The sequence below is a fragment of the Dromiciops gliroides genome, chromosome 3 (genome assembly GCF_019393635.1).
Source record: "Dromiciops gliroides isolate mDroGli1 chromosome 3, mDroGli1.pri, whole genome shotgun sequence".
Taxonomy (NCBI): domain Eukaryota; kingdom Metazoa; phylum Chordata; class Mammalia; order Microbiotheria; family Microbiotheriidae; genus Dromiciops; species Dromiciops gliroides.
Window position 1 is genome coordinate 303,334,338 of NC_057863.1, and position 26,111 is coordinate 303,360,448.

General features: G+C 43.2%; 1 protein-coding gene across 1 annotated transcript in view; it reads left to right on the top strand.

Annotated features, from left to right (window-relative positions):
• Positions 1–26,111, top strand: part of MAP3K15 (mitogen-activated protein kinase kinase kinase 15) — a 158,319-nt gene that overhangs the window by 49,574 nt on the left and 82,634 nt on the right. Inside the window, 3 exon segments of the mRNA XM_043990710.1 lie at positions 9,229–9,332; positions 9,335–9,396; positions 12,840–12,946. Of these exon segments, the coding sequence (XP_043846645.1) occupies positions 9,229–9,332; positions 9,335–9,396; positions 12,840–12,946 (273 nt within the window).

Consider the following 26,111-nt stretch of genomic DNA (forward strand, 5'->3'; position numbering starts at 1 on the left):
GAGGGAGGGACGGGGAGAGAGAAAGAGAGAGGGAGGGACGGGGAGAGAGAAAGAGAGAGGGAGGGACGGGGAGAGAGAAAGAGAGAGGGAGGGACGGGGAGAGAGAAAGAGAGAGGGAGGGACGGGGAGAGAGAAAGAGAGAGGGAGGGACGGGGAGAGAGAAAGAGAGAGGGAGGGACGGGGAGAGAGAAAGAGAGAGGGAGGGACGGGGAGAGAGAAAGAGAGAGGGAGGGACGGGGAGAGAGAAAGAGAGAGGGAGGGACGGGGAGAGAGAAGGAGGGAGGGAGGGACGGGGAGAGGGAGGGAGGGAGGGAGGGACGGGGAGAGGGAGGGAGGGAGGGAGGGACGGGGAGAGGGAGGGAGGGAGGGAGGGACGGGGAGAGGGAGGGAGGGACGGGGAGAGGGAGGGAGGGACGGGGAGAGGGAGGGAGGGACGGGGAGAGGGAGGGAGGGACGGGGAGAGGGAGGGAGGGACGGGGAGAGGGAGGGAGGGAGGGAGGGAGGGACGGGGAGAGGGAGGGAGGGAGGGAGGGAGGGACGGGGAGGAGGGAGGGAGGGAGGGAGGGAGGGACGGGGAGAGGGAGGGAGGGAGGGAGGGAGGGACGGGGAGAGGGAGGGAGGGAGGGAGGGAGGGACGGGGAGAGGGAGGGAGGGAGGGAGGGAGGGACGGGGAGAGGGAGGGAGGGAGGGAGGGAGGGACGGGGGAGAGGGAGGAGGGAGGGAGGGAGGGAGGGGAGAGGGAGGAGGAGGGAGGGAGGGAGGGGGGAGAGAGGAGGGAGGCGGGGGGAGGCGGGGGAGGGGAGAGGGAGGGAGGGAGGGAGGGAGGGACGGGGAGGGAGGGAGGAGGAGGGAGGGACGGGGAGAGGGAGGGCGGGAGAGGGAGGGAGGGACGGGGAGAGGGAGGGAGGGAGGGAGGGAGGGACGGGAGAGGGAGGGAGGGGGGAGGGAGGGAGGGGAGGAGGGAGGGAGGGGAGGGAGGGAGGGACGGGGAGGAGGGAGGGAGGGAGGGAGGGAGGGACGGGGAGAGGGAGGGAGGGAGGGAGGGAGGGACGGGGCAGAGGGAGGAGGGAGGGAGGGAGGGACGGGGGAGAGGGAGGGAGAGGGAGGGAGGGACGGGGAGAGGGAGGGAGGGAGGGAGGGGAGGGACGGGGAGAGGGAGGGAGGGAGGGAGGGAGGGACGGGGAGGGAGGGAGGAGGGAGGGAGGGACGGGGAGAGGGAGGGAGGGAGGGAGGGAGGGAGGGAGGGACGGGGAGAGGGAGGGAGGGAGGGAGGGAGGGACGGGGAGGGGAGGGAGGGAGGGAGGGACGGGGAGAGGGAGGGAGGGAGGGAGGGACGGGGAGAGGGAGGGAGGGAGGGAGGGACGGGGAGAGGGAGGGAGGGAGGGAGGGACGGGGAGAGGGAGGGAGGGACGGGGAGAGGGAGGGAGGGAGGGACGGGGAGAGGGAGGGAGGGAGGGAGGGAGGGACGGGGAGAGGGAGGGAGGGAGGGAGGGAGGGACGGGGAGCGAGGGGGGAGGGAGGGAGGGAGGGAGGGAGGGGGGGGGAGGGAGGGAGGGAGGGACGGGGAGAGGGAGGGAGGGAGGGAGGGGAGGGAGGGAGGGACGGGGAGAGGAGGGAGGGAGGGAGGGGAGGGAGGGAGGGACGGGGGGAGGGGAGGGAGGGAGGGAGGGAGGGAGGGAGGGACGGGGAGAGGGGAGGGAGGGAGGGAGGCGAGGGAGGAGGGCGGGGAGAGAGAGAGAGGGAGGGAGGGAGGGAGGGAGGGACGGGGGAGATGAGCGAGGAGGGAGGGAGGGAGGGAGGGACGGGGAGAGAGAGAGAGGGAGGGAGGGAGGGAGGGAGGGACGGGGAGAGAGAGAGAGGGAGGGAGGGAGGGAGGGAGGGACGGGGAGAGAGAGGGAGGGAGGGACGGAGAGAGAGAGAGAGAGAGAGAGAGAGAGGGAGGGAGGGACGGAGAGAGAGAGAGCGAGAGAGAGAGAGGGAGGGAGGGGACGGAGAGAGAGAGAGAGGAGAGAGCGAGGAGAGGGAGGGAGGACGGAGCGAGAGAGAGAGAGAGAGAGGAGGGAGGGAGGGACGGAGAGAGCGAGAGAGAGAGAGAGAGCGGAGGGAGGGACGGACGGAGAGAGAGAGAGAGAGAGAGAGAGAGAGAGAGAGAGAGAGAGAGAGAGAGAGAGAGAGAGAGGGAGGGACGGACGGAGAGAGAGGGAGGGAGGGGGGGGGACGGAGAGAGAATATGAGAATACAGAGTGACAGAGGAGGGAGATCACAGAGGAAAGGAAGGAGAGAAAAGGGAAGAGAAGGGAAGAGGAAGTGCATTTTGGTCAGGTAAGAGATGGAACCCCTAGTTCAGGGAACACCTGGTAGGCCAGTTTGCCTGAGAAACAAATAGCACAAGAAGGGGAGTTAGATGAGAATAAGCCTGAAAAGTGAGCTGTTGGAAGACTTTAGTTACTGAGCCGAGGAGCTTGCATCTTATGAGTAGAGGAAATAGGTAACCACAGATGATTCTTTAAGAGTCATATTAAAAAAATTTTTTTAAATTAAAAAAAAGTCATATTGTCAGATTCTTTTTCTTTTTTTTTTCTTTCTTTCTTTTTTTTTTTTTTTGCAGGCAATGGGGGTTAAGTGACTTGCCCAGGGTCACACAGCTAGTAAGTGTCAAGTGTCTGAGGCCAGATTTGAACTCAGGTACTCCTGAATCCAGGGCCCGTACTTTAACCACTGCGCCATCTAGCTGCCCCGATTTTTTTCTTTTTTCACCTGAATCTGTGGTTTAATTGGTAGAGAACTCTAGGTGAGGAATCTCCCTTTACCAATACAGCAAGTTCTTGATCTTACAGAGTTTCCTGAAGACACAGTATGTGAGTTATAAGTGGGATTTGCACGCAGGTTTTCCTGACTCTGAAGATAGCTTTCCAGCCCTTACTATCTCAGCTACCTCTCAGAATTTTAGGTATGATCATTTTTATACTAGTCGCAATTTTCTTTAAAATTGCCTTTCATATGTTTATATAGCTAAAATGTACATATACGAGGTAAAGTTTTATTATGTATCTTGTGTTATATTACACAAATGTGTCAAGGCTAACAAATATCGTAGTCAGTCATTTTTTGATTATATAATGTGTAATTATCAATACATTTGTTCCCTGAGAGGAGGCAGCTTGGGTATAGTGGACAGAGAAGTGACCTCACAGCCAGAAACACCTGAATTTCAATGCTGCCTCCGAGTAATACTCTGTGATTGATCCAGGCAAATCTCTTGTCTTTGCTCTAACTAAGCAATTCCCTACATAAAAGTTGGTAGCTAGGTGGAACAGTGGATAGAATGCCAGGTCTGGAGTCGGAAGACTCATCTTTCTGAGTTCAAATCGGGCTTCAGACACTTACTAGCTGTGTGACTCTAAGCAAGTCACTTAACCCTGTTTGCCTCTGTTTCCTCCTCTGTAAAATGAGATGGAAAGGGAAATGGCAAACCACTCCAATATTTTTATCAAGAAAACTCCAAGTGGGGTCTCAGAGTCAGATACAACTGAACAACAAAGTTGGAGAGATGGTGCTGACTTGCAATGGTAGAGAGAGTTCCCTCACCTGAAAGTTCCTGTATCAATTAAATTAGAGCTCTTCTTTCTATCCCTTGCTTCTTAAAGTTGGGAATACCATATTTCCATTGAATTTTGTAGCACAAGACTTGGCTCTGTGGAGTTGTTTGATGTTTTCCCCAATGATTGGGGAGATTAGAGAGCAACAATTTTGGATGATCAGATCAAAATTTAAAGTAACCTCAGTTAGTTGGAGCAGCCATCTCAAATTGAATCAGCCTGGCACATTAGAAAGAGTGCAGGCTTAGGAGTTTGGGACCCTGAGTTAAAATCTCCCTTTGATACTGTGTGACCTTGGGCAAATCACTTAACATCCCAGAGGTAATGTTTCCTCATCTGTAAAATGAGGAATTTGGACTAGATAGCTTTCGAAATCCCTTTTAGTGTCTGATCTTTGAATGAAATTTAGTAAGATCAAATGAAAGAATTATAAGTAAGTTAAATATAAGTAAATAAATAGTAATAGATATACTGAGAGAAGAAACCTCGGTACTTGGATATATGAAAAAAGAAAGGAGTTTAAGGCAGAATAAATGGGATGAGATACTTCAGGTTGATGGAAATTCAGTGAATAGTTCTCACTGAGGAAACGTTATTCAGATCCATTTTCTCATTGTGGTTAAAGTCTGCACAAAACTATTGGCTATGTTGAGAAACAGAGGATGCCTGTGTGTGTTTTTATGTGTGTGTCATGTGCTTTTGTACCCCAATGGTATTCTCCCTAGCCTTCTGTTGTTCTGTGCATGTCACCCCCTACCCCAGACCTGTGTCTATTTCTAGGTATCATAAATAATAACAATTTTTTTTAAAAAGCATAGAGAACTTGGATATGCTTCAGTGTCAAGCCACACACACGCTAATATGAGCTAATATGGCCTGTTCCCTTATGGGAGGGTCAGAGAGCATGGTCTTAAGTTGTAGAGCTGGAGGCTACATTTAAAGAAAAAATACCTTAATTGGGAAACTAATTGAAGATCTCTGAATGTTTCCTGATGGCATTTATGTCATTTCTAAGTACAGACTCTCTTCCATTCCTATCCACCGCTTTCCTTTTCTTTCTAATTTGACCTGCCGTCTTTCTTTTGGTTCTGACTCTTGTTCACATAACTTACATACTCCTGTTTTTCCTTTCCTTTTTACATTTCTTTTAAAATGTTTATATTTCTTTCATCTCTCATCAGTTAACCCTTTTCTCTCAGTGTTTTAACGACCAGGGTGAAAGGCATTACTTGCTGGTATGCTAAGACAAAGGAGAAAAAGATGAAATGAAATATGAAGGATAAGAGGCTAAACGTTTTCTGCAGGAGCCAGGATAGACTTAAGGCAGGGAGTTTAATTAGAAATGTATTGCAGTGGTTTAGGTGAGAGGTGATCTATGCCTAGAGACGCATACTGCCTCATGTTCGTCTCCAGGCCTTTGCGCTGGCTGACCTCCCTGCCTGAAATGTTCTCCTTCTTCCTTCCCCTCTGCCTCCTAGATTCTCTGGGAATATGAGTGGAGAGAGGGAATAGTGTGAAGAAAGAAACAAGATTTATGTAGGGTGAGTGATAGTGAGAAGCTAAGGATGACTTTGAGGTTCCAAACTTGAATGGTTTGTGAGGATAGTGGTACCCCCCAACAATGCCAGGGAGGTTCACAAGAAAGGAAGGTTTAGGGGTAAAGAGAATGCATTCTGCTTCAGACATATTAAGTTTGAAATAGGTATGAGACATTCCTCTTGAAATACTAAATAGGCAGTTGGTGATGAAAGACTATAGTCCTGGAGGGAGATGAGGGTTGGAGATATATAGATTTAGGCATAGAGATGATAATGGAGGGGTGGCTAGGTGGCGCAGTGGATAAAGCACCGGCCCTGGATTCAGGAGTTCCTGAGTTCAAGTCCGGCCTCAGACGCTTGACACTTACTGGCTGTGTGACCCTGGGCAAGTCACTTAACCCCATTACCCCATTAAAAAAAAAAGAGAGAGAAAAGAGATGGTAATGGAACCCATGGAGGCTTATGATATCACTAATGTAAAGAGTGAAAGAGGAAAAGGGCCTAAGACATAGCTATGAGGGGCTGTTTAGTGGGCATGACAGGGTTAAGGATCCAGGAATTATCAGGCAGATAAGAGGAAAACCAAGAGAAAGCAGAGACATGAAAACTCAGAGAGGGAGTGGTGTCAGATGCTCTTGGTGCCTTTCTTTGTATCTCCAGTACCTATCATATTGCCTTGCACATAGTAAGCACTTAATAAATGCTTATTGACTGATAGGTCAAGAAGAATAAAGCTTGAGGAAAGCTACTTTTGAAAGAGCTGTTTGATTTGAATGATGAGGTTGGTGCCAGATTGCAGAAAGCTTAGAAGAGAGTGAGAGAGGAGAGGAATTAGAAGGATGGAGTGTAGACTGACTTTTCAATGAGAGTAGCTGAGGGGGAGAGAGAGAGATATGGGACAATAGATAACAGGTATGGTAGGGTCTAGTGAAGGTGTTTTTTAAGGATAGGGAAGACCTGTATGTGTTGGTAGATGGCAAGGAAAGAATCGGTAAGATAGGAAGAGATTGAAGATAAAAAGAGGGTGGGGAGGCTAGAGATGGTGGAGGAAAGATGGTCAAGGGTTCATGTTGAAGGGTTGGCTTTGGCAAGAAGAAAGTTCACCTCTTGATCAGAGCCTGGAATGAAAGAGGAGATATAGTGGGGTATGGTGTCAAAGGGTTGGGAAAAGAGGGAACTCCTGGTGAATGGTCTCAGTTTTTCTGTGAAGTATGAGGAGAGGTCCTCAGCTGAGGGGGGTAAGCAGGAAGAGCTAATATGGGAGACTTGAGGAGAAAAGAGAAGATTTGGGACAGCTGTGGTAAATGGAATAGGGTATTGACTATGGATGAGTAGTAGGATTGTCTTGTTGCAGAGAAGATCTGTTTGAAATTAGTATGCTTTTGTAGAGGACCCAGTAAGTGCAGTTCCGTGATTTCCTTCAGCTCCAGTCTACATCTTGTGAGTAGAAACAAAGTAGGCAGATAGTAGGATTAATTATGGGTTGGGGGTTGGCAAGGTGTGGTCAGTGACAGACAAGGGAACAAGTGTGGAGCTGAACTGGTTCACTGAGCTTGGAATTGGGCGAGGGCAATGTAGCCGGGTGCATGGGTGATGACCCAGCAAAGTACTAAGGGTTGAGGACATGGAGAGGACTGCAAGTCATGGTGAAGCTGAAGTATAGATTTCGGAGGAGTACGCTGGAAATCCAAATGGCTAAGAGCTGAAAGAATGGTTTTTTTTTAGAATGCTTTTTTTTAACGTTCTTGAACACAGAAGAGGAACATTTGTGGGTGATTGCCACATCCAATCCCTTTATGTAGGTGAGGTGCAAGTAGAAGACTGTCATGGGAACTGACCAGATTGAGGAACTGGAAGTTAGGGCATTTGAGGAAATACAACTGTGTATGCTGAATTCTCTATTGAAATGAGGTGGGTGAGATAGACTGTATCATATGGCACTGAACTCATTCTCTCATGGAGAATGTCCTTGGGGTCGTCAGATAATGGCTGCCCGAACCTGGAGTAAGTGATAAATGCATCTAAGCATAACTCTGAAGCAGGAAAGGTTGCTAAAAGATGGCAATAGAGGAAGAACCTAGGAAGTAGCAGAGGACAGCAAGGAATATTCCCTGTCTTGACCAGTGACTAGGGGGAGGGGGAGAAAATATGAGTTGAAAGTCAGCTGTATGGGAAAGAACTGGCCAGGGATACAGTGGCATCCAGATAGGAATTGGGTCTCAGTGAGTGCCGGAAGAAAATGGAAGAAGCAAGAGGAATGGGGAAAGATGAAAGGGAATTTTGTCATTGTGGAGCAGGTGGAAGGAGTGGGTAAATCTGTGGTGGGACAATTCAGTGTGGATGGGAAGGAGAGAGTGGGCCGCTGGGGAAAGAAATTTGTTCATCAGCAGTTGTAATTCCAGTTTCCACTGGGATAGGGTATGAATGAGTAGAAATATGATCATTATTGGGGGATATCCCATGCCCTCACAGCAGTCATGAAATAGGAGGAAGAAACTGCTGTATCCTAGGCACCATAGGACCTGCTGGTCCCCTATGTGAGTCCAGTGAGTGAGTTCAGAAGCCTGCCTAAGAGGCACTGAATCTTGTGCCTTAGCAGGTCTTGGGCAAAGAAACAGGAGGGGATAAGAGGAGCAACCTCACAGCAACCTGTAGCAGATTTCTCTGAAAGCCTGGTGAGGAGGCAGGAGGTGGTTTTTTGCCTCAGCCAGTCTTGTGGCATTTCTTTTCTGTTCTGTCCTGTCCTTTTTTTTAGGGGCAATGAGGGTTAAGTGACTTGCCTAAGGTCACACAGCTAGTAAGTGTCTAGTGACTGAGGTTGGATTTGAACTTGGGTCCTCCTGAATCCAGGGCCAGTGCTTTAGGTCCTCCTGAATCCAGGGCCAGTGCTTTATCCACTGCACCACCTAGCTGCCCCGCATTATTTTTCTATGTAACTATTGCCTCCCTTTGTTAGAATGTAAATTCCTTGAGGCCAAGGATTAAGCAAGCTTTTGTCTTTATATCTTCAGCACTTATGTCTGGTACCTAGCTGATGCTTGATAAATATGTATTAATTAGCTGTTTGATCCTTATCTGAAAAAAAAAAAGATGGTGCCATTGGAGATCTTGATGGACCATGAGGAAGGTGGTCCTTGATCATCCTGGCTGGACTTCACAGTGAGGGAGCCTTAATATAGAAAATAGTTGGTTTTTTTTTTAAATAGAAGTTCTAATTTACTCTTGTGGACTTAGGGAAGTTTATTGTCTCAACATTCCTCTATTATTTGTGGGGGGGGAAAGTATTCAAGTGTGCCACTCATTCTTTCTAGTCTATGATAATCTGATGGAGACAGGTTAAGTTGTATATTAAATTACATTTTCCTGAACAAAAATGGACATTTTTGAAATTCATTTCAAGGCTGTAATGTACTGCTCATGAATTCCTTACATTTGTTTCTCAATATCTGTTGCTTGTGGCATGGCAATCAGCATTTATTAGTGCCTACTATGTTCCTGGCACTTGTGTGACCCATAATTGGATAACAGAGGTTGTCTCCTTTATGTTGCTATAATTATAGTTCACTTTCATATGGTGTGTTAAGGTTTGTTCAACAATCCTGTAAGGTTGGTTGCAAGTATTCACATCCCCCTTCTCTGGTTGAGAAAACTGAGGCTCTGAGAGATCGTTTCTTTCTTTTTAAAATTTTTTTTTTATTTTTGTTTTTTTTGCGGGGCAATGGGGGTTAAGTGACTTGCCCAGTGTCACACAGCTAGTAAGTGTCAAGTGTCTGAGACTGGATTTGAACTCTGGTACTCCTGAATCCAGGGCCAGTGCTTTATCCACTGTGCCACCTAGCCACCCCCAATCATTTCTTTCTTACCGCACTGCACAGTGTTTGAGGTAGAATCTGAACCCACATCTGCTGGATCAAAGTATAGTAGTCCTCTGGTCAATTGCCTCCAAATGATGTCAGAGCTTTTCTGGTGTAAGTGGCTCAAGTGACTAAACTAAATTTATATCTAAACAGAAGTCCTTATTTGCTTTGCTATAGAAACTGGGTCTTCGTACAGGTAAATATGACATTGCTTTTCTTGTTTTTCTCCACCAGTGCTTATTACAAGGAGACCTTGTTAAATGACATTCGGAAAGCCAGAGAAAATATCAAGGTGATGAATTGGCAAAGGAAACTGGCCAGAATTAAACTCCGTATGGATACACCGAAGTCCTGACATCTGACATTGTCATTAATCTGCTGTTATCATACCGTGATATCCAGGTATCTTAGTAATCACTGACCCTCAAATATGGCAAGTGAGTGTGCAGGATTGATCTGTGAAGTCCTCTCATTACTGGGCTGGCCAATTGTATTTTTTTGTAGATGAGGAAATCATCTTATAGATGAATAAATTTAGGTCCTTAGAGAGGTTGAGAATCAAGTGTAAGCTGTCATAGCAGAAAGAGTGGTAAAAAAGAGGGGATTTGTCATATCAAGGTTACCCTGGATGGGATAACGCAGAGAGACAAGAAGTCTTATACTCTGTGTGTGTGGGGTGGGGGGTATGGGGGGGGTCATTTAAACCCTTGGGACTCTCTGTTTTGATTAGCATTATCTATTATGGAAAGGGAAGATGGAATTAGGGGTTAGTCAGTGGCTATAGATTGCTTTAGGACTGCACAGGTATTTTTCTGGGGTAAGCAGTAATAAGGACACACCATCCCTGACATAAGCCTTTGGGACAAGTAGGGGGAAAGAACTCTCCGTCAGCATGGTTTTATATCCTTGAATGATTTATTTTCCACATGTTATGAGGGTCAGCATGATGTAGGGAAAATAGATTAATTGAATTAAATTTTGAAAAAATATTGGAAGAGATTGATAGGTTTTACCCTATGAATTGACAAAGGGATTTATGACATTTTAGAAAGAGATTTTAAAAAAACAAAACCCACACACCTAGATTAGATGATTTTTAAGATTCCTTCAAGGTATCAAGTTCTCTGACATTCCATGACATTGTGTAAGTTGAGTCTACCAACCTGGGTGTGCAGGTGATTGGTCTACATAGTATTCTATAAGCCCTGTCTGTGGTCATTGATATGCATAGAACCTAGGTAAGGTGTACTGCTCACACTTTATGAATGCTTCTGCCCATGGTGCTTATAAACTCGTTTCCTTGGTATGAACTATGTTTTTCTCTCTATGGGCCTTTGCTCATGCTTTTTCCTGTGCCTAGAAGGTTTTCTCTCCTTTCTTTCTCTGTGCAATTATTGCTCATCTTATAAAGCATAACTCAAATGCTACCTCATCATGAAGACCTTCCACAATCACTCAGTCATTAACCACTTTTTCTACTCAGACTTGACAAAGCACTTTGTTTTCTATCTCTCTGATGCAGTTATGTGTTCTTAAGCCTCATAATTATATGCTGAATCTCTTTACTAAATTATGAGCTCCATCAGGGTGATGCTGTGTCATATGTAAACTTTGTATTTCCCTCAGTCACCATAGACAGCATGAATGAATGGATGACAAAATGTATTAAGCATTTACCTTTATGCTAAAACAGTTGGCTAAGTACTGGGAATACAGATATAAAGGTAAGACAGTCCCTGCCTTCAAAGAGTTAGGTCTCTAGCATGAGAGACAGCACACAGAGGACTGTGGTGACCAGGGAAAGGTGTGTTGCTTTGGAAAGACACAGGTATATTGGGTGAAGTCATCAAGAAATTGATTGATAGTAGCAATGGATGCATGGATTTAATTCAGATGCAAAAATACCTTTCTACATTGAATTCTACAGACTACAACAAAAAGGTACAATGAATTAGGAGAGTATAAACCCAGCTGAAGAGGGAGTAGCAAGAAGGTCATGAGGGCAGAATGTGAAGGATGTCTTGGTCTGGCTAACCATAGTGGACCATGTGAATTTGAGAGTGTGGGTCCCAGGATGAATAATAGAGTTGAGAGTAAGCTTCCCAGGGTGTGATCACTAGGCACTTAGTAACTGCCTTGTAGGTGTGAAATTTTTAACTAAACTAAATATAAATGAAGCATCTACTCTGTGTAGCATACTTTTCTAGACACTGGAGAATTCCCAATCAAAATGGAAAATGAGACACAGAAATACATAGAGATATCGTAGCCAGTTTTGTAATGGACAACATTTAAAGATTTTGATAGTAGTAAAGAAATATCCAAATGGTTAAGAAAAATATTGTTCAGTGATCTCTCTCCCTAAAGCCTTCCTTCATTTTGCTACCATGTTTTTTGATTTGTTTTATTCTCTTTGGTTTCCCCATTCCCCTGCTGCCCACACCCACATGTGATGTAATTTTTTTTCTTTTCATAACAGTTGGTGTAATCCTTTGGTTTATAGTAAAACTAGTAGTTATTGGACTATATTAACTTTTCTGTAGGCTGGTGAGATTGAGAGGGGTCAGAAAGAGTGGGAGATGAGGACTTGTTTTTCTGCATTTTAGGGAACCTCTGATATATAGAGACCCTACACTGTTTCTTTGCTTCTTGGTTATTAACAGTGATTCTAATCTTAAATGGAAGAGTAGCAGGTGAGATTTTTAGCAATGGCCCACCCAATCTACAAAATCATTATAACACTTTTACCTCCTGTAACTATGGCAAGTTAAACTAATAAATCATTGACCTAGAGCCAAAAGGGACTATTGAAGTCAGCTAGTCCACCTCCTTTTCAGATGAGGAAACTGAGGCTCAGAAGTTGTGGTTTGCCCAAGGCCACAAGTAGAGGGAGAAAATAGAACCAGTATTCGAACATAGTTCCAGTGACTCAAAGTTCATTGCCTTTTCCATGATCCCCAGTTGTTTCCTTCACTTTTCCCATAAAATTGGGGGAAAATGAGTTGTGTTCCCTTTGCTTGAGAAGTAGTCATAAGTTTCACATATATTTATGCATCTCCCATCAAATTTCTACTGAATAATCGCTGTGCTCTTTTTTTGTAATCTTCCTTTCGTCTTCTGGATCCATGTTTTATATATGGCAGGGAACAAGAGTTTTTGTTCCCTCCCCCCTCCATTTGATGCTGTATGACTTGCCATTTTTGCCTTATTGCTGGTGCTGGGTGGAGCAGTAGATAGAATACTGAATCTGGAGTCAGGAAGGCCTGAGTTCCAATCCAGCCTCAGATACTAGCTGTGTAACCCTGGGCAAGCCATTAACTTCCATCTACCTCATGTTTGTGAAAGACAGAATGGGGATAATACCAGGACCCAACTCCCCAGAGCTGTTGTGAGGATCCAGTGAGAAAATATTTGTAAAGTTATTAGCACAGTGCCTGGCACTGTGATGCTTAATACTTGCTTGTTCCTCTTGACAGATTTGCATATTCAAGGAGGGATTAATTTTCTGGCTTTCTTCTTCCTCAGGTGCCAAAAGATGTTGCTTTTTCAATTTAATCACGAATTCCGAATAGGAATTCACTGAAGTCTTTTAGTATCTAAAAAAAAAAACTATCTTAAAAAAATCAATACTTTTTTTCTTTTTTAAAGTGAGGCAACTGGGGTTAAGTGACTTGCCCAGGGTCACACAGCTAGTAAGTGTTAAGTGTCTGAGACTGGATTTGAACTCAGGTACCCCTGACTCCAGGGTCAGTGTTCTATCTACTGCACCACCTAGCTGCCCTCAAAATCAATACTTTCTAATAAAATATCTGTTTATTTCCTGCTTTCTGGCATTTGGGCACCAGGACTATGATGCTATGGTAAAACTGGTGGAAACATTGGAGATGCTGCCTACGTGTGATCTGGCTGATCAGCATAATATCAAGTTCCACTACGCCTTTGCACTAAACAGGTAAGAATGATCATTTATATGGGAAGTTTACAAAAGAGAGCATCCATGGGACTGTTCACCTCAGGTGACAAATTTAGACAGTTACTATCAGAAGTACAAGTGTTAATGATTTATTTGCAAGGAATTAAGAAGTGAAACAATTTCTCAAATGAAAAATGCTTGTCTTAGCCCAGAATGGGACAGGACAAAGTGAATGATAGCCAAAGGAGGCACCGTCAAACGTGACAACCAGTTAGCTTGAGTTGTGATGCCATGTTTTTCTTTGACTGGGTGGCTTTTGAACCAAGTGAAGCCATACTGGACCCTAAAAGTCGTGGATATGAGATGGAAGCCCTGCACATGGCAAATTCTACTTTTCACCAAGCTTATGAGGCAGTTAGGTAGTACCTTGGATAGAACACTAGGCCTGGAATGAATGAGGCCCAAATTCAAATCTGGCCTCACATGTTTACTAGCTGTGTGACCTTGGGCAAGTCACTTAACTTCTTTTTTTGCCCAGGTTTATTGTGAGGATTAAATGAGATAGTATTAGTAAACCATTTAACACAGTGCCTGGCATATAATAGGCACTTAAAATGCACATTTCCTTCCTTACACTAGAGATGTGCTGACAGGAGGGCTTGAATTTAATTCAGCAAGCATTTATTAAGTGCTTAATGTCTGCCAGACATGGTTCTAGCTAAAGAGACAAAGACAAGCATGTAACAATCCCTGTTTATAAGGAGTTTGAATCCTATGAATAGGCTACAATTTGGACAAAGAGAAAAAAATACCGTGCCAGTCAACAACAATTGATATACTTTGTGTGCCAGGCACTGTGCTGAGCACTGAGGTTATAAAGAAAGGCAGGAAAGGCAGACTTTGTCCTCAAGAAGCTCATTTTTGAATCAGTGAGAAAACATGTAAATAATTGTGTGTATATTATACATATACATATATGCACACACTGATAAACATGTATACATGCAATATGTACATACATATGTGTACGGTTACATATGCATATATAATATATGTAAATAGAGATACATGAATATAATTGTATGGGATTTAAGAGGAAAGGCACTAGCATGGTGGGTGCTGGGTGGGGAAGGATCCCATGAGGAAAGACCTCCTGCAGAAAGTGGGATTTGAACTGTTTTAAAGGAAGCCCAGAAGTAGAGGTGAGGGGGGAGACCATGCCAGTCAGAAGAGGCATGGAAGTGAGATTTGTAGTGGAAAAGCGGGCAGGCTGGTGTTCCCTGGTCATAGAGTATATGGAGGAGAGAACAATGTAGGCAGATCAGAAAGGGAGGAAAGGACCAGGTGGTAAAGGGTTTACCTATTTTATAGGAGGAGTGAGGTCTAAAGTCGGGGTGCGGGGAGGGAAGGGGAAATGAGGGAAGGCTTCTTGGGTAGGTGGCTCCTGGTCAGAGCCTTAAAGAGGGGGTAAGGAATTCAGAGAAGCAGAGTTGAGGAAGAAATAATTTGGAGTCTTTGTAAATACACAGAGATGGGAGCTGGCTTGCTGAGTTGGGGAAACAGCTGGTAATTGCATTCAGTTGGAATATAATGAGTTAAAGGAAGTAATGTGAAATAATGCAAGTTGAACCTAGATTTTAGAGGCCCTTAAATGCCAGGTTTTTGTGCAAAAGGTGCAAGGAATTTGTTTTTCTTTCAATTAAACAAACATTTTTTTAAAGTACCTGTATTTGAAAGAAACTATGCTAGGTAAGTACTGGGAAATAGCAGTTTTGTTTATAGAAAAAGAAGAACCAATCCCTGTCCTGCAGGAGTTTATATTCTACTAGTGCTATACAACATGTGCACAGAGAAGTAAGTCAAGGTAGCTTGAGGTTGAAGAGAGCACTAATGGGCGACTTAGTGGTTGAGTGGATAGTGTTGGGCCTGAAGTCAGGAAGACCTAGTTCAAATATGGCATCAGATACTTACTAGCTGTATGACCCCCTGGGCAAGTCACTTAACCCTGCTTGCCTCAGTTTCCTCATCTATAAAATGAGCTGGAGAAGAAAATGGCCACTCCAATGCCTTTGCCAAAAAAACCCCAAACGGAGTCACAAAATGTCGGAACTCACTGAATAGCGACAAAGAGCACCACCAGCTGAGAAAAGGAAAGGTTTCACCCAGGAGGTTGCTTGCTGAATCTTAAAGAAAGCTAGGGATTCTAGAAGGCTTAGGTGCAGAGGCATCATGTACCAAGCAATCAATATGCATTTATTAAGTACCTACTGCTTACCAGGTACTTTGCTAAGCCAGGGGGGTCTTAAAAGAGGAGCTTACAGTCTAAAGAGAGAGAGAATATGCAAACATATATATAATGTATGTATATATCAACCTATATACAAGATAAATAGGAAATGATTAACAAAGGGAAGGTAGTAGAATTAAGAGGGCATTGTGGGGACTGCTTGTGTGAAGGAACACAAATGGGAGGTGAAATGACGAGTTTCAGGAATAGCTGGTAATCCAGTTGGACTGGCATATAGAGTATGGTAAGATTAAATAATTTTGGATGAACTTAAAGGCCAGGTAGGAGTCTGTGTTTTGTCCTGATGCAATAGAGAATCTTGACTGATTTTTGAGCAGGGGAATGATGTGGTCTGACTTGTGTTTTAGCCTAACTCTAATTAATTTGGCTGTCTGGTGTGGAGGATGGAAGTTGTGAAGGGCTTTGAATGACCCTGCTATTTTTCCTCCCTGAAAAAGAGGTACTTGTTTGTAGGGATGCCCTAAACAATATTCATGTTTTAGCCAGGAGTTGGATTAAATGTCCTTTTAAGTTTCTTTCCAACTCTTCAGATGCTGGAATTTTGTATTCTATTGTATATGTAAAGAGAAAGACAGGATGGTCCAGTTATTTCACTGGAGATGTATGAGGAATTTTCATGAGTTACTGTTGACCTTTGACTCGTGTGAAATGGAGCAAGGCATAGTTATGAATTAATTATGGAAGGTGACCAGTAATGAATGATGCCTGACCCATGAACAGCAATGGCTTTATGTTAGTGGCAGAGACTGGTTCAGTCCTGCTTGGTTTTTCCTGTTAATGACCACTTTGCTGCTTCTATCAAAACTTTCAAAGATAGGATTTTCTTGTACTAACTTTTTCTTCCAATTACTTAAAATTTCCACTGAACTCAGCAGTCGTAAAGGCTGTTTGATTCTTTATGGTGTGGAGGTTCTATATGAGTAACATTTATTGACTATTTGTATGGTGAGCTCGTTATCATCCATAATGAGGGTATATTGGTAAGATATAGCTAAGGGGGGAGAGCAGCTAGGTGGTGCAGTGGATAAAGCACCAGTCCTGGAGGAGTCAGGAGGACCTGAGTTCAAATCCTGCCTCAGACATTTGACACTTAGTAGCTGTGTGACCCTGGGAAAGTCACTTAACCCTAATTGCCTCACCAGAAACCCCTCCAAAAAGATATAGCTAAGGGTCAGGGAAGTTTCAAGGAGGGATAGTTTAAGAAAAAACTTTCTATCAAACTCATTTCAAGTATCTGTGACTTCAGTCAGTCAATAAGCATTTATTAAGCATCTACTTTGTACCAGTTGGGGGGGGTGGGGGTGGGGGGTTGGTGTTGGGCAATGAGGGTTAAGTGACTTGCTCAGGGTCTCACAGAGCTAGTAAGTGTCAAGTGTCTGATACCAGATTTGAACTCAGGTCCTCCTGAATCCAGGGCTGGTGTTCTATCCACTGTGCCACCTAGCTGTCCCCTAAACTATCTTCTTTACACAGTATTAAAGTATTAACATACATTATATACCTGGCTTTAAAATACCTTTAGGCTGAATATCTGGACCAAGAAAAAATAACAAGTTCAACGCAGCTCCACTTATTCCCTTTTTGAAAATTATATTAATATATGTGGGATCTCTGCATATCATTAGAATGTAAAATTTAAGAAAAGCAAAATCATCACTACTAGAATTTCCATTGTAATAAATCTTGATACATTAATTATTGACCATTCTCATGGTACATACAAACTGACTTTTGAATGGGAATATTGTCTGGTATCCTTTGCTCACAAGGTTAGGCTAAGTTCTAAATAAATATTGGTTGTTGTTCTTGTTGCTATTACCATTATTATTCAACCAGGCAGGCAGCAAGTAACACACTCACATCCTCTGCTACATCAAACAAGAGGCACCCTGGGGAAATCAGAAATAATCAATGCTAGATGTTACACAGAGAGACGCTAAGCCTTGGAAGATTTGCTCTCAAAACTTTTGATAATATGGTAATGTTTTACATAATTGCACATGTATAACCTATATCTGATTGCTTACTACCTCAGGGATCGGGGAGGGAAGGGAGGAAAGGAGGGATAAAATTTGAAACTCAAAACTTTAAATAAAAATGTTTATTGATTAATAAAAAAATTTGGAACTCAAAACTTTAAATAAAAATGTTTATTCCTCCTTCCCTCCTTCCCCTCTCCTCTCCCTGAGGCAGTAAGCAATCAGGTATAGGTAATGTTTATTATTGAAAGAAGGAAAGAAGAAAAGAAGAAAAGAAGGAAAGGAGGAAAGGAGGAGGAAAGAAACTTGTCTGAAATAGTCAAGACTAAAAGGAAAGAGTTGTGAAGATGAGCAGGGGGAGGTATGGGATTGGCTGAGCCTCTGATCTTGTTGCTGCTCTTCCAGAGCACAGAGCTGAGTGCTTCACTTCTGCATCCTTTCCCATGTCTTCTTTGTAAGGGGGGAGAAGAAAATGGTACTTCCTGTTGGTTTAAAAAAAAAGAGTGAGCTCCCGAACTCATGACAGGATCGCTCCAAAAAACATCCAAATAAGGTCATAGGAAAATGCCCGGAACAGCAAAACTCACAGAAGAATGTGCTGAAATCATCTTCTAACCAAGAACGGCTTGGAAGGTCAGAAGGAGGGAGCTGCTGTGCTGATACAGGAGTCCCGCCCAACCCCACAGTCACCCTGACACAGAGCCAGTCTCAGGAAGTCCTCACCAGAGAAGGAGACCCCCAGAGCCTCTGAATCAGCTGAAGCACCAGTGTCATCAGGAACTAAGCTCACAGTCTGGTGAGTGGGCTGAGCCCTGGGCAGGGGAGAGACTACAGGGGTCTATGCTGGTGCTAAGGCAGAACTTGAATTTTACACCCCTACAACGAGCACAGGCTCCTTGGAGCTAACAACCACAACACACACAGCTGGTTGATTGGCAAGTTGGTCTGGGGTCATCTAGGACCAGGAAACAGGCTGGGGGAGGGAAGAACCTCATTCTCCTTAAATCATACCACCTGGGACTTCTTAAGCTTGGGATACTGCAGCCTGGAAACAGTGCCCCACTTTAAGGAGCTAAAAGTCAAGGCAAGATGACCCAACAGAGAAAGGTGAGGACCATAGAAAGTTTCTTCAGTAACAAGGAAGACCAAGGGGCACCCTCAGAGGAAGACATCAACATCAGGGCCCCTATATCTAAAGCTTCCAAGAAAAATACGAATTGGTCTCAGGCCATAGAGGTGCTCAAAAAGAACTTTGAAGATAAAATTAGAGAGGCAGAGGAAAAAATGGAAAGAGAAATGAGGGTGATGCAGGAAAGACATGAGAAAAAAGTCAACAGCTTGAAAAGTCAAATGGAAAAGGAGGTACAAAAGCTCTCTGATGAAAATAATTGCCTAAGAATTAGGATGGAACAAATGGAAGCCAGTGACTTTATGAGAAACCAAGACCCAATAAAGCAAATCCAAATGAATAAAAAAATAGAGGGCAATGTGAAATATCTTCTGGGAAAAACTGCTGACCTGGAAAATAGGTCCAAGAAAGATAATTTGAAAATTATTGGTCTACCTGAAAACCATGATCAAGGAAAGAGCTTAGACACCATCTTCCAAGATATTCTCAGGGAAAATTGTCCTGAAATTCTAGAAGAAGAAGCTAAAATAGAAATTGAAAGAATCCACCCATCACCTCCAGAAAGAGATCCCAAAAAGAAAACTCCTAGGAATATTATAGCCAAATTCCAGAGCTCTCAGGTCAAGGAGAAAATATTGCAAGCTGCCAAAAAGAAAGAATTCAAGTACTGTTGGAGCCCCAGTCAAGATAGCACAAGATCTAGCAGCTTCTACATTAAAGGACCGGAGGGCATGGAATATGATATTCCAAAGGGAAAAGGAAATGGGATTACAACCAAGAATCACCTACCCAGCAAAACTCAGCATTATCTTTCAGCAGAAAAAATGGGACTTTAATGAAAAAGAAGACTTTCAGATATTTGTGATGAAAAGACCTGAACTGAATGGCAAATTTGACTTTCAAATACAAGACCCTAGAGAACCATAAAAAAAAAATTGGAGCTGGGGGACATACCTGGGTTCGTACAGTGGGCGACTGTCTTGTGTCTGAGGCCAGGTTTTGGCTGGGATCCCCCTGGGTCCAGGGATGATGATTTGTCCACTGTGTCACTTGGCTAGATGATAACATCTTTAGGGTTAAACTGAGGGGTAAAGGGAATTCATTGGGGGAGGGGGAAGGGCAGAAGCAAAATCCTATAGGAAAGTAACAGGAAAAGGCTTATGGAGTGGGGGAAGAGATGGGAGAGGAGCAGGGCAGTAAATGAATTTTACACTCATCAGAAAAGGCTCAAAGACCTCAATCTCATTAGAATTGGCTCAAGGAGGGAATAATATACACACTCAATTGGGTGGAATAATCTCTATAACCCTGCAGGAAAATAGGAGGGGAAAGGGATAAAGAGAGAGGGGCAAAAGAAGGAAGGGCAGAGTGGGGGAGGGGACAGAAAGAAGCAAATCCCTTTTGAAGAGTGATAGGATGAAAGAAGATGGATAATAGAATAAATATCATGGGGAAGGGAATAGGATGGAAGGGAAACAGTTAGCAATAGTAATCATGAAAAAGAGAAAAGGGGGGAAAATTGTACAAAAAAGATTTATAGCAACTCTTGGTGGAGGCTAAGAATTGAGAATCAAGGGAATGTCCATCAATTGAGGAATGATGGAAAAAGCTGTGTTATATGATTGTAGTGGAATGGACTTGTGCTACAGGAAATGACAAACAGGATGATCCCCGAAAAACCTTGAAAGACTAACATGAAGATCAATGTATAGTGAAGTGAGCAGAGATGAGAGGACATTGTGCATAGTGACAGCAGTATTGTTCAAGGAGCAATTGTCAATGACTTAACTACTCTCAGCAATGCAATGATCCAAGACAATCCCAAGGAACTAATGAGGAAGCATACTATCCACCCCCATAGAAAGAACTGATAAAAAGAATACTTGTGGACTTGTGGATTGTACATATATAACCTGATTTCGATCTTGTGGAGGGGGGAGGAAAGGGAGGGAGAAAAATTTAGAACTCTAAATCTTGTGAAAATGAATGTTGAAAACTACCCTCACATGTAACTGGAAAATAAAAAATAAATGTTTGTTAAAAAAAAAAATAGCTCTGGGCTAATAGCTGCATCTCAGTCCCAGTTCTGCTATCTCCATTGTTCGGTCATTCCTTACTCCCCCCATCACTTCATCAAAGGAGTGAAAGAGTCCATGCTCCAACCTTCCAAAGAGACCCTGAAGAACCTTGGTGTAGTTAGTAGAGTCCTGGGCCTGGAGTCAGGACGAGGATAGTTTCCCATCTCATCTCAGCAACTTTCTATCTTGACAGATTCTCTCTGTGACTCAGTGTTAAGGGCTAAAATTCTAGCTAAACTGTCTAAACTATTTAATGAGTGGTAGCCAATAAATTATAAGCTTTAGCAAGAGTTAGGCTTTTAGGCATTTATTAAGGAGAATAAGAATTTGGTAAAGAGAGAGAAAGGCCTAGATCCCTATCTATTAAAGGGAGAGCACATTTCTAGCTCCGCTCTCCACCAGAGTCCAAAGGAAAGAGCGCGAGACTGAGCGCCAGTCTCTTCCTTCCTCCTCTCACTAGCCCGCGTCACTTCCTGACGCCAAAGAAAAGACTCCTGGTCTTGCCCTCAAAGACCTTCGCTTCATGGGCGGAACTCTTCTACAGTAAGTCTCCAGCAGGTGGCGTCATTCCAATCGTTACATCAGTTTCCTTAGAGAAGATTGGAGTTGACTTTTTGGGTCCTTTTCAACTCTAAAACTATGATCCGTCCATCCCTTAGGCTGTTCTTTGGTGAATTCTTTCTCTCCTTTCAAGGCTGCACTTCTTTTGTCAGGGAAAGAAACAGCCTTAAGTGATTATTATTCTTTCCAGCACTTCTGCTTGTTAAAGGGATACTTCTATAGAGACTGACCCTGTAGATGTGTGTGTGTGTGTGTGTGTGTGTGTGTGTGTGTGTGTGTGTGAGAGAGAGAGAGAAGTATTTTGATGATGATTTCAGGACAATAGGTTTTTTGGTAACCCTATGTATTTTATGGATTTAGAAAACATTATTCTGAGAAGGGGTCCATAGATGTCACCAGATTGCCAAAACAGTCCATGACCCACAAAAGGTTAAGAAACCCTAATGGAGAAAAAAAGAAGACATTAGTTCAAACTTCACTGAAGTTGAGAGAATGATGGGCCATCCAGGGCGTTTCCCTGAGCTCCTACTAAATACAACAAATGCTCATTTAATATTTAATTGATGCTTAATATTAGTCGACACATTGGTTTTAAATAGGATGCATTTTACACTAGGGTGCTCTTTCTTTTATATGCTCTATGTTCAGTTGTTTTCAGTCGTGTCCCATTTTTTATGACCCTATTTGGGATTTTCTTGCAAAAGATACTGGAGTGTTTTGCCATTTCTTCCTCCAGCTCATTTTACAGATGAGGAAACCGAGGCAAACAGCATTAATTGACTTGCCCAGGGATACAGAAATAGTAAGTATCTGAGGTCATATTTGAACTCGGGAAGATATCCGACATTCTATCTACTGTGCCACCTAGGATGCACTATGGTACAATACATTTCTGGCCATTTTCTAGAGCTATTCCTTTTTTTTTTTTCTTTTTTTTGGTCAGGCAATTGGGGTTAGGTGACTTGCCCAGGGTCACACAGCTAGTATGTGTCAAGTGTCTGAGGCCAGATTTGAACTCGGGTCCTTCTGACTCCAGGGCCGGTGCTCTATCCACTGCGTCACTTAGCTGCCCCCGTTTTCTAGAGCTCTTACAAGAGAGGCAGTATACTGAAAAGTCATTGGAGTGGGAATAAGGAGGCTTGGTCCCACTTTGTCACTAACTGGCTATATGACCTTGGGTAAGTCATTTAATTAAAATAACAATAACAACAATAATAAAATAATTGAAATGATAAGTTATTTAAATAAAATAATACTAATTGACATTCATATGAAACTTTAGTCTACAAGGCACTTTACATACACAGAGGACTTAGGTTCAAATTCAGGGTTTTCCATTTACTACCTGTGTTACCTTGGGAATGTCACAACTTTTGGGCGGTCCGATTTCCTCATCTGTAAGATGAAGGGGTGCTGAATCTCATTGTTTCTCCCATTACAAGATCTTTCATTTGCTTCTATTTCTCTCCTCTTTCATAGGCACCACCTTAGTTTAGGCCCTTATCACCTTGTAGAGATGATTGTAGTAGCCTTTAAAAAAACTTTTTTTCCTTTTTTTTCCTTTTTCTTTTTCTTTTCTTTTCTTTTTTTTTTTTTTTGTTGTTGAGGGAGGGGGCAATCAGGGTTAAGTGACTTGCCCAGGGTCACACAGCTAGTAGATAAATGTCTGAGGTCTGATTTGAACTCTGGTCTTCTGGACTCCAGTTGCTTAGTACTGCTTTTAAAACCTGTTTCAAAATTCCAGTGGAACTCATGAATAATCACATCATAGAACTTCACCAAATAGCCAATTGCTGAAGGCTATCAGGAGCCTAGGAACTTTTTAGTCCTGAGTTTTCTCCCACTTAACTATTGGACTCTTGGCAAGCTATTTCATCTCTGGGTCTCTACCACATATAGGGGATTGGATTAGATTATCACTAAGGTTCCCTCAGGTCCCCAGGATTCTCATGAAACATTCTCTGCTGCTAACAGCCACATGAAAATGGTCTTGGATTTCCAATAGACTACAAACTACAATCAGATGATGAGTCACCACGGTGACAAGTCAGCTGAAGAAACCCCTACAAGATTAATATAAACAATATCCAGAATGAGGAAAAGATTAATTCCATTGCACACTGCCCTAGTCAAATTGTATCTGGAGAATGATATTCAGTTCTGGGCACAACATTTTAGGTAGGATATTCATGAGGTGGATATAGGATATAGAAGCATATAGGTAGCATCGTGGCTAGAGAGCTGGACCTGGAGGCAGGAAGAACTGAGTTCAAATCAGACCTCAGATGTTTACTAGCTGTGTGACCCTAGGCAACCTCATTTTCTTCAACTGTAAGATGGGAATAATAATAAAGCAAGTACCTCCTAGGTGTAACGATTGGAATGACGCCACCTGCTGGAGACTTACTGTAGAAGAGTTCCGCCCATGAAGTGAAGGTCTTTGAGGGCAAGACCAGGAATCTTTTCTTTGGTGTCAGGAAGTGACGCGGGCTAGTGAGAGGAGGAAGGAAGAGACTGGCGCTCAGTCTCACTCTCTTTCCTTGGGACTCTGGTGGAGAGCGGAGCTAGAAATGTGCTCTCCCTTTAATAGATAGGAATCTAGGCCTTTCTCTCTCTTTACCAAATTCTTATTCTCCTTAATAAATGCTTAAAAGTCTAACTCTTGCTAAAGCTTATAATTTATTGGTGACCACTCATTGGATATTTTAGACAGACTAGCTAGAATTTTAACCTTAACATAGGGTTGTTGTCAAGATAAAATAATATTTGTAAAATGCCTAGCATATAGCCACCATATAAATGTTAGCTGTCATTGCTAGTGTTGTTAGCTGCTATGTGTAGAGAGAGGCAGGTAATTAAAATGGTGAGGAACCTGGAAACCATTTCATATAAACATTGGTGGAAAGAAGTAGGGGTGGTTAGTCCAGAGAAGAGATTTAGGGAGCACATGACAACTTTTATTGTTGTTCAGTCGTTTCAGTTGTGTATGAACACTCTTCATTTGTTCTTGTTGTTGTTTGTTTGTTTTTTTTGGCAAAGATACTGGAGTGATTTGCTTTTTCCTTCTCTGGCTCATTTTATAGATGAGGAAACTGAGGCCAGTAGGGTTAAATAACTTGCCCAAAGTCACACAGCTTGCAAGTGTCTGAGGCCACATTTGAACTTGAGTCTTCCTGACTCCATGCTGGGTGTTCTATCCACTGCACCACCTGGCCACACCATCATGACAGCTACCTTTCAGATATTTGAAGGGTTCTCATGTGGGAAAAGAACAATTAGGATTGTTTTGCTAGGCCTCAGAACTAGGATTAAGAAGTTGCAATGGGGCATCTAGGTGGTGCAGTGGATAAAGCACCAGCCCTGGATTCAGGAAGACCTGAGTTCAAATTTGGCCTCAGACACTTCACACCAGCTGTGTGATCCTGGGTAAGTCACTTAACCCCAATTGCCTCACCCCCCCCCAAAAAAAAAGAAGTTGCAGAGACAGAATTAGGTTTTTTAGTTTCATTAGGGGTTTTTGAGGGAAGGGGACTCTGGACTTCTTATTTTGTTGGTTTAGGGAGTTCCAGGTGAGGAAAACTCCTTTACTAATGTAGACCAGTAACTTCTTTTCTTGTTTCATTGGTACTTTTTCTCCGCTGCCCCCCACCCCACCCCATGGATACCAACTTTGTTTCCAGTTATTTGCTATGAAAAAAAGGTTCTGCTGTAAATACTTTTGCTCACATGGATCCTTTTTCTCTGTCTTTGATCTCTGGGTTATGAGTCTAGTCATGGTATTGCTCAGTCAAAGGGTGCATGGTTTCATGACATTTGGGATATAATAGGAGTGGATTACTTTCCAGAATGGTTAGACCATTTATGAACAGTGTATCTGTGTGCTTGACCTCCCCCAACCTCTCCAGAAACTGTCGTTTTTGCCAATCTATGTGTATGGAAGAATCTCGTAGTTATTTTAATTCACATTTCTCTGATTTGTATTGATTTGAACTCTTTTGAAAACATGTGCTACTGGTATAACCCTAGGCAAGTCACCTACCCTCTCTTACCCTGTTTCCTTATCTATGATTAGAATAAAATAGTATTTACATCACAGACTTATTGTAAAGATCAAATGAAATAACATGTAAAGCACATTGCAAACTTGTAGTGCTACATAAATTATTATTAGAACATTTTTTTCCATGTGATTGAAGTTCTTTTGACAGCTGCCGATTCCTATCCTTGGGACCATTTATCTATTGGGGAATGAATGTCTCTTATTCTTATACATCTGTATAAATTTTCTAGATACCTAATATTACAGACCTTTATCAGAGAAATTTGTTACAAAGATTTATTTCTAGTTCACCGATTCCCTACTAATTCTTACTTCATTGATTTATTTGTGCAAAAAACTTTTCAATCTTATGAAGCCAAAATTGTTTTATCCCCTTTGTTTTCTTTGGTTGAGAACTCTTCCTCTATCCATAACTCTGAAAAATATTCCCTTACTTGTTTTGGAAGATGTGGTTTTCTCAATAGGAGCCCCTCCCCCCACCCCCGAAAAATATATGTTACTGGGCAGCTAGGTGGCACAGTGGATTGAGTACCAGCCCTGGATTCAGGAGGACCTGAGTTCAAATTTGACCTCAGACACTTGACACTTACTAGCTGTATGACCCTGGGCAAGTCACTTAACCCCAATTGCCTCACACACACAAAAAAAAATGTTACTGAAGAATATTGGTGATTGGGCTTTTCCAGCATCTAGCCAATTAGCATTATGGATGGCATTTCTACAACAGCAAAAAAGTGGGTAGGCATCTAAGTAGACACCATTAGCCACTGAGCCATATGCCTACTTCCCCTTTACTATAAAACTTTTTATGAGAATAGTTCATATACACATTGAAGGTATTCATAGTGATAACATGAGAAAGCATGAGGCAAGCATGCGGGATTTCAGACGACTTTCTGCAGCAGACCACACAACTGTCTGAAAGATTAGATACAGAAAATTTAAGATCCCTGTGGGGCCATTGTTTGTAGAACTAAAAAATGTTTGACTCAGTAGAATAAAATACTACTGTAAAAATCTTCCTCCAATGGAGGTGCTCTTACACCTATGTTAAAATCACACACGATCTTTTGGCAGATGAAACTGCAG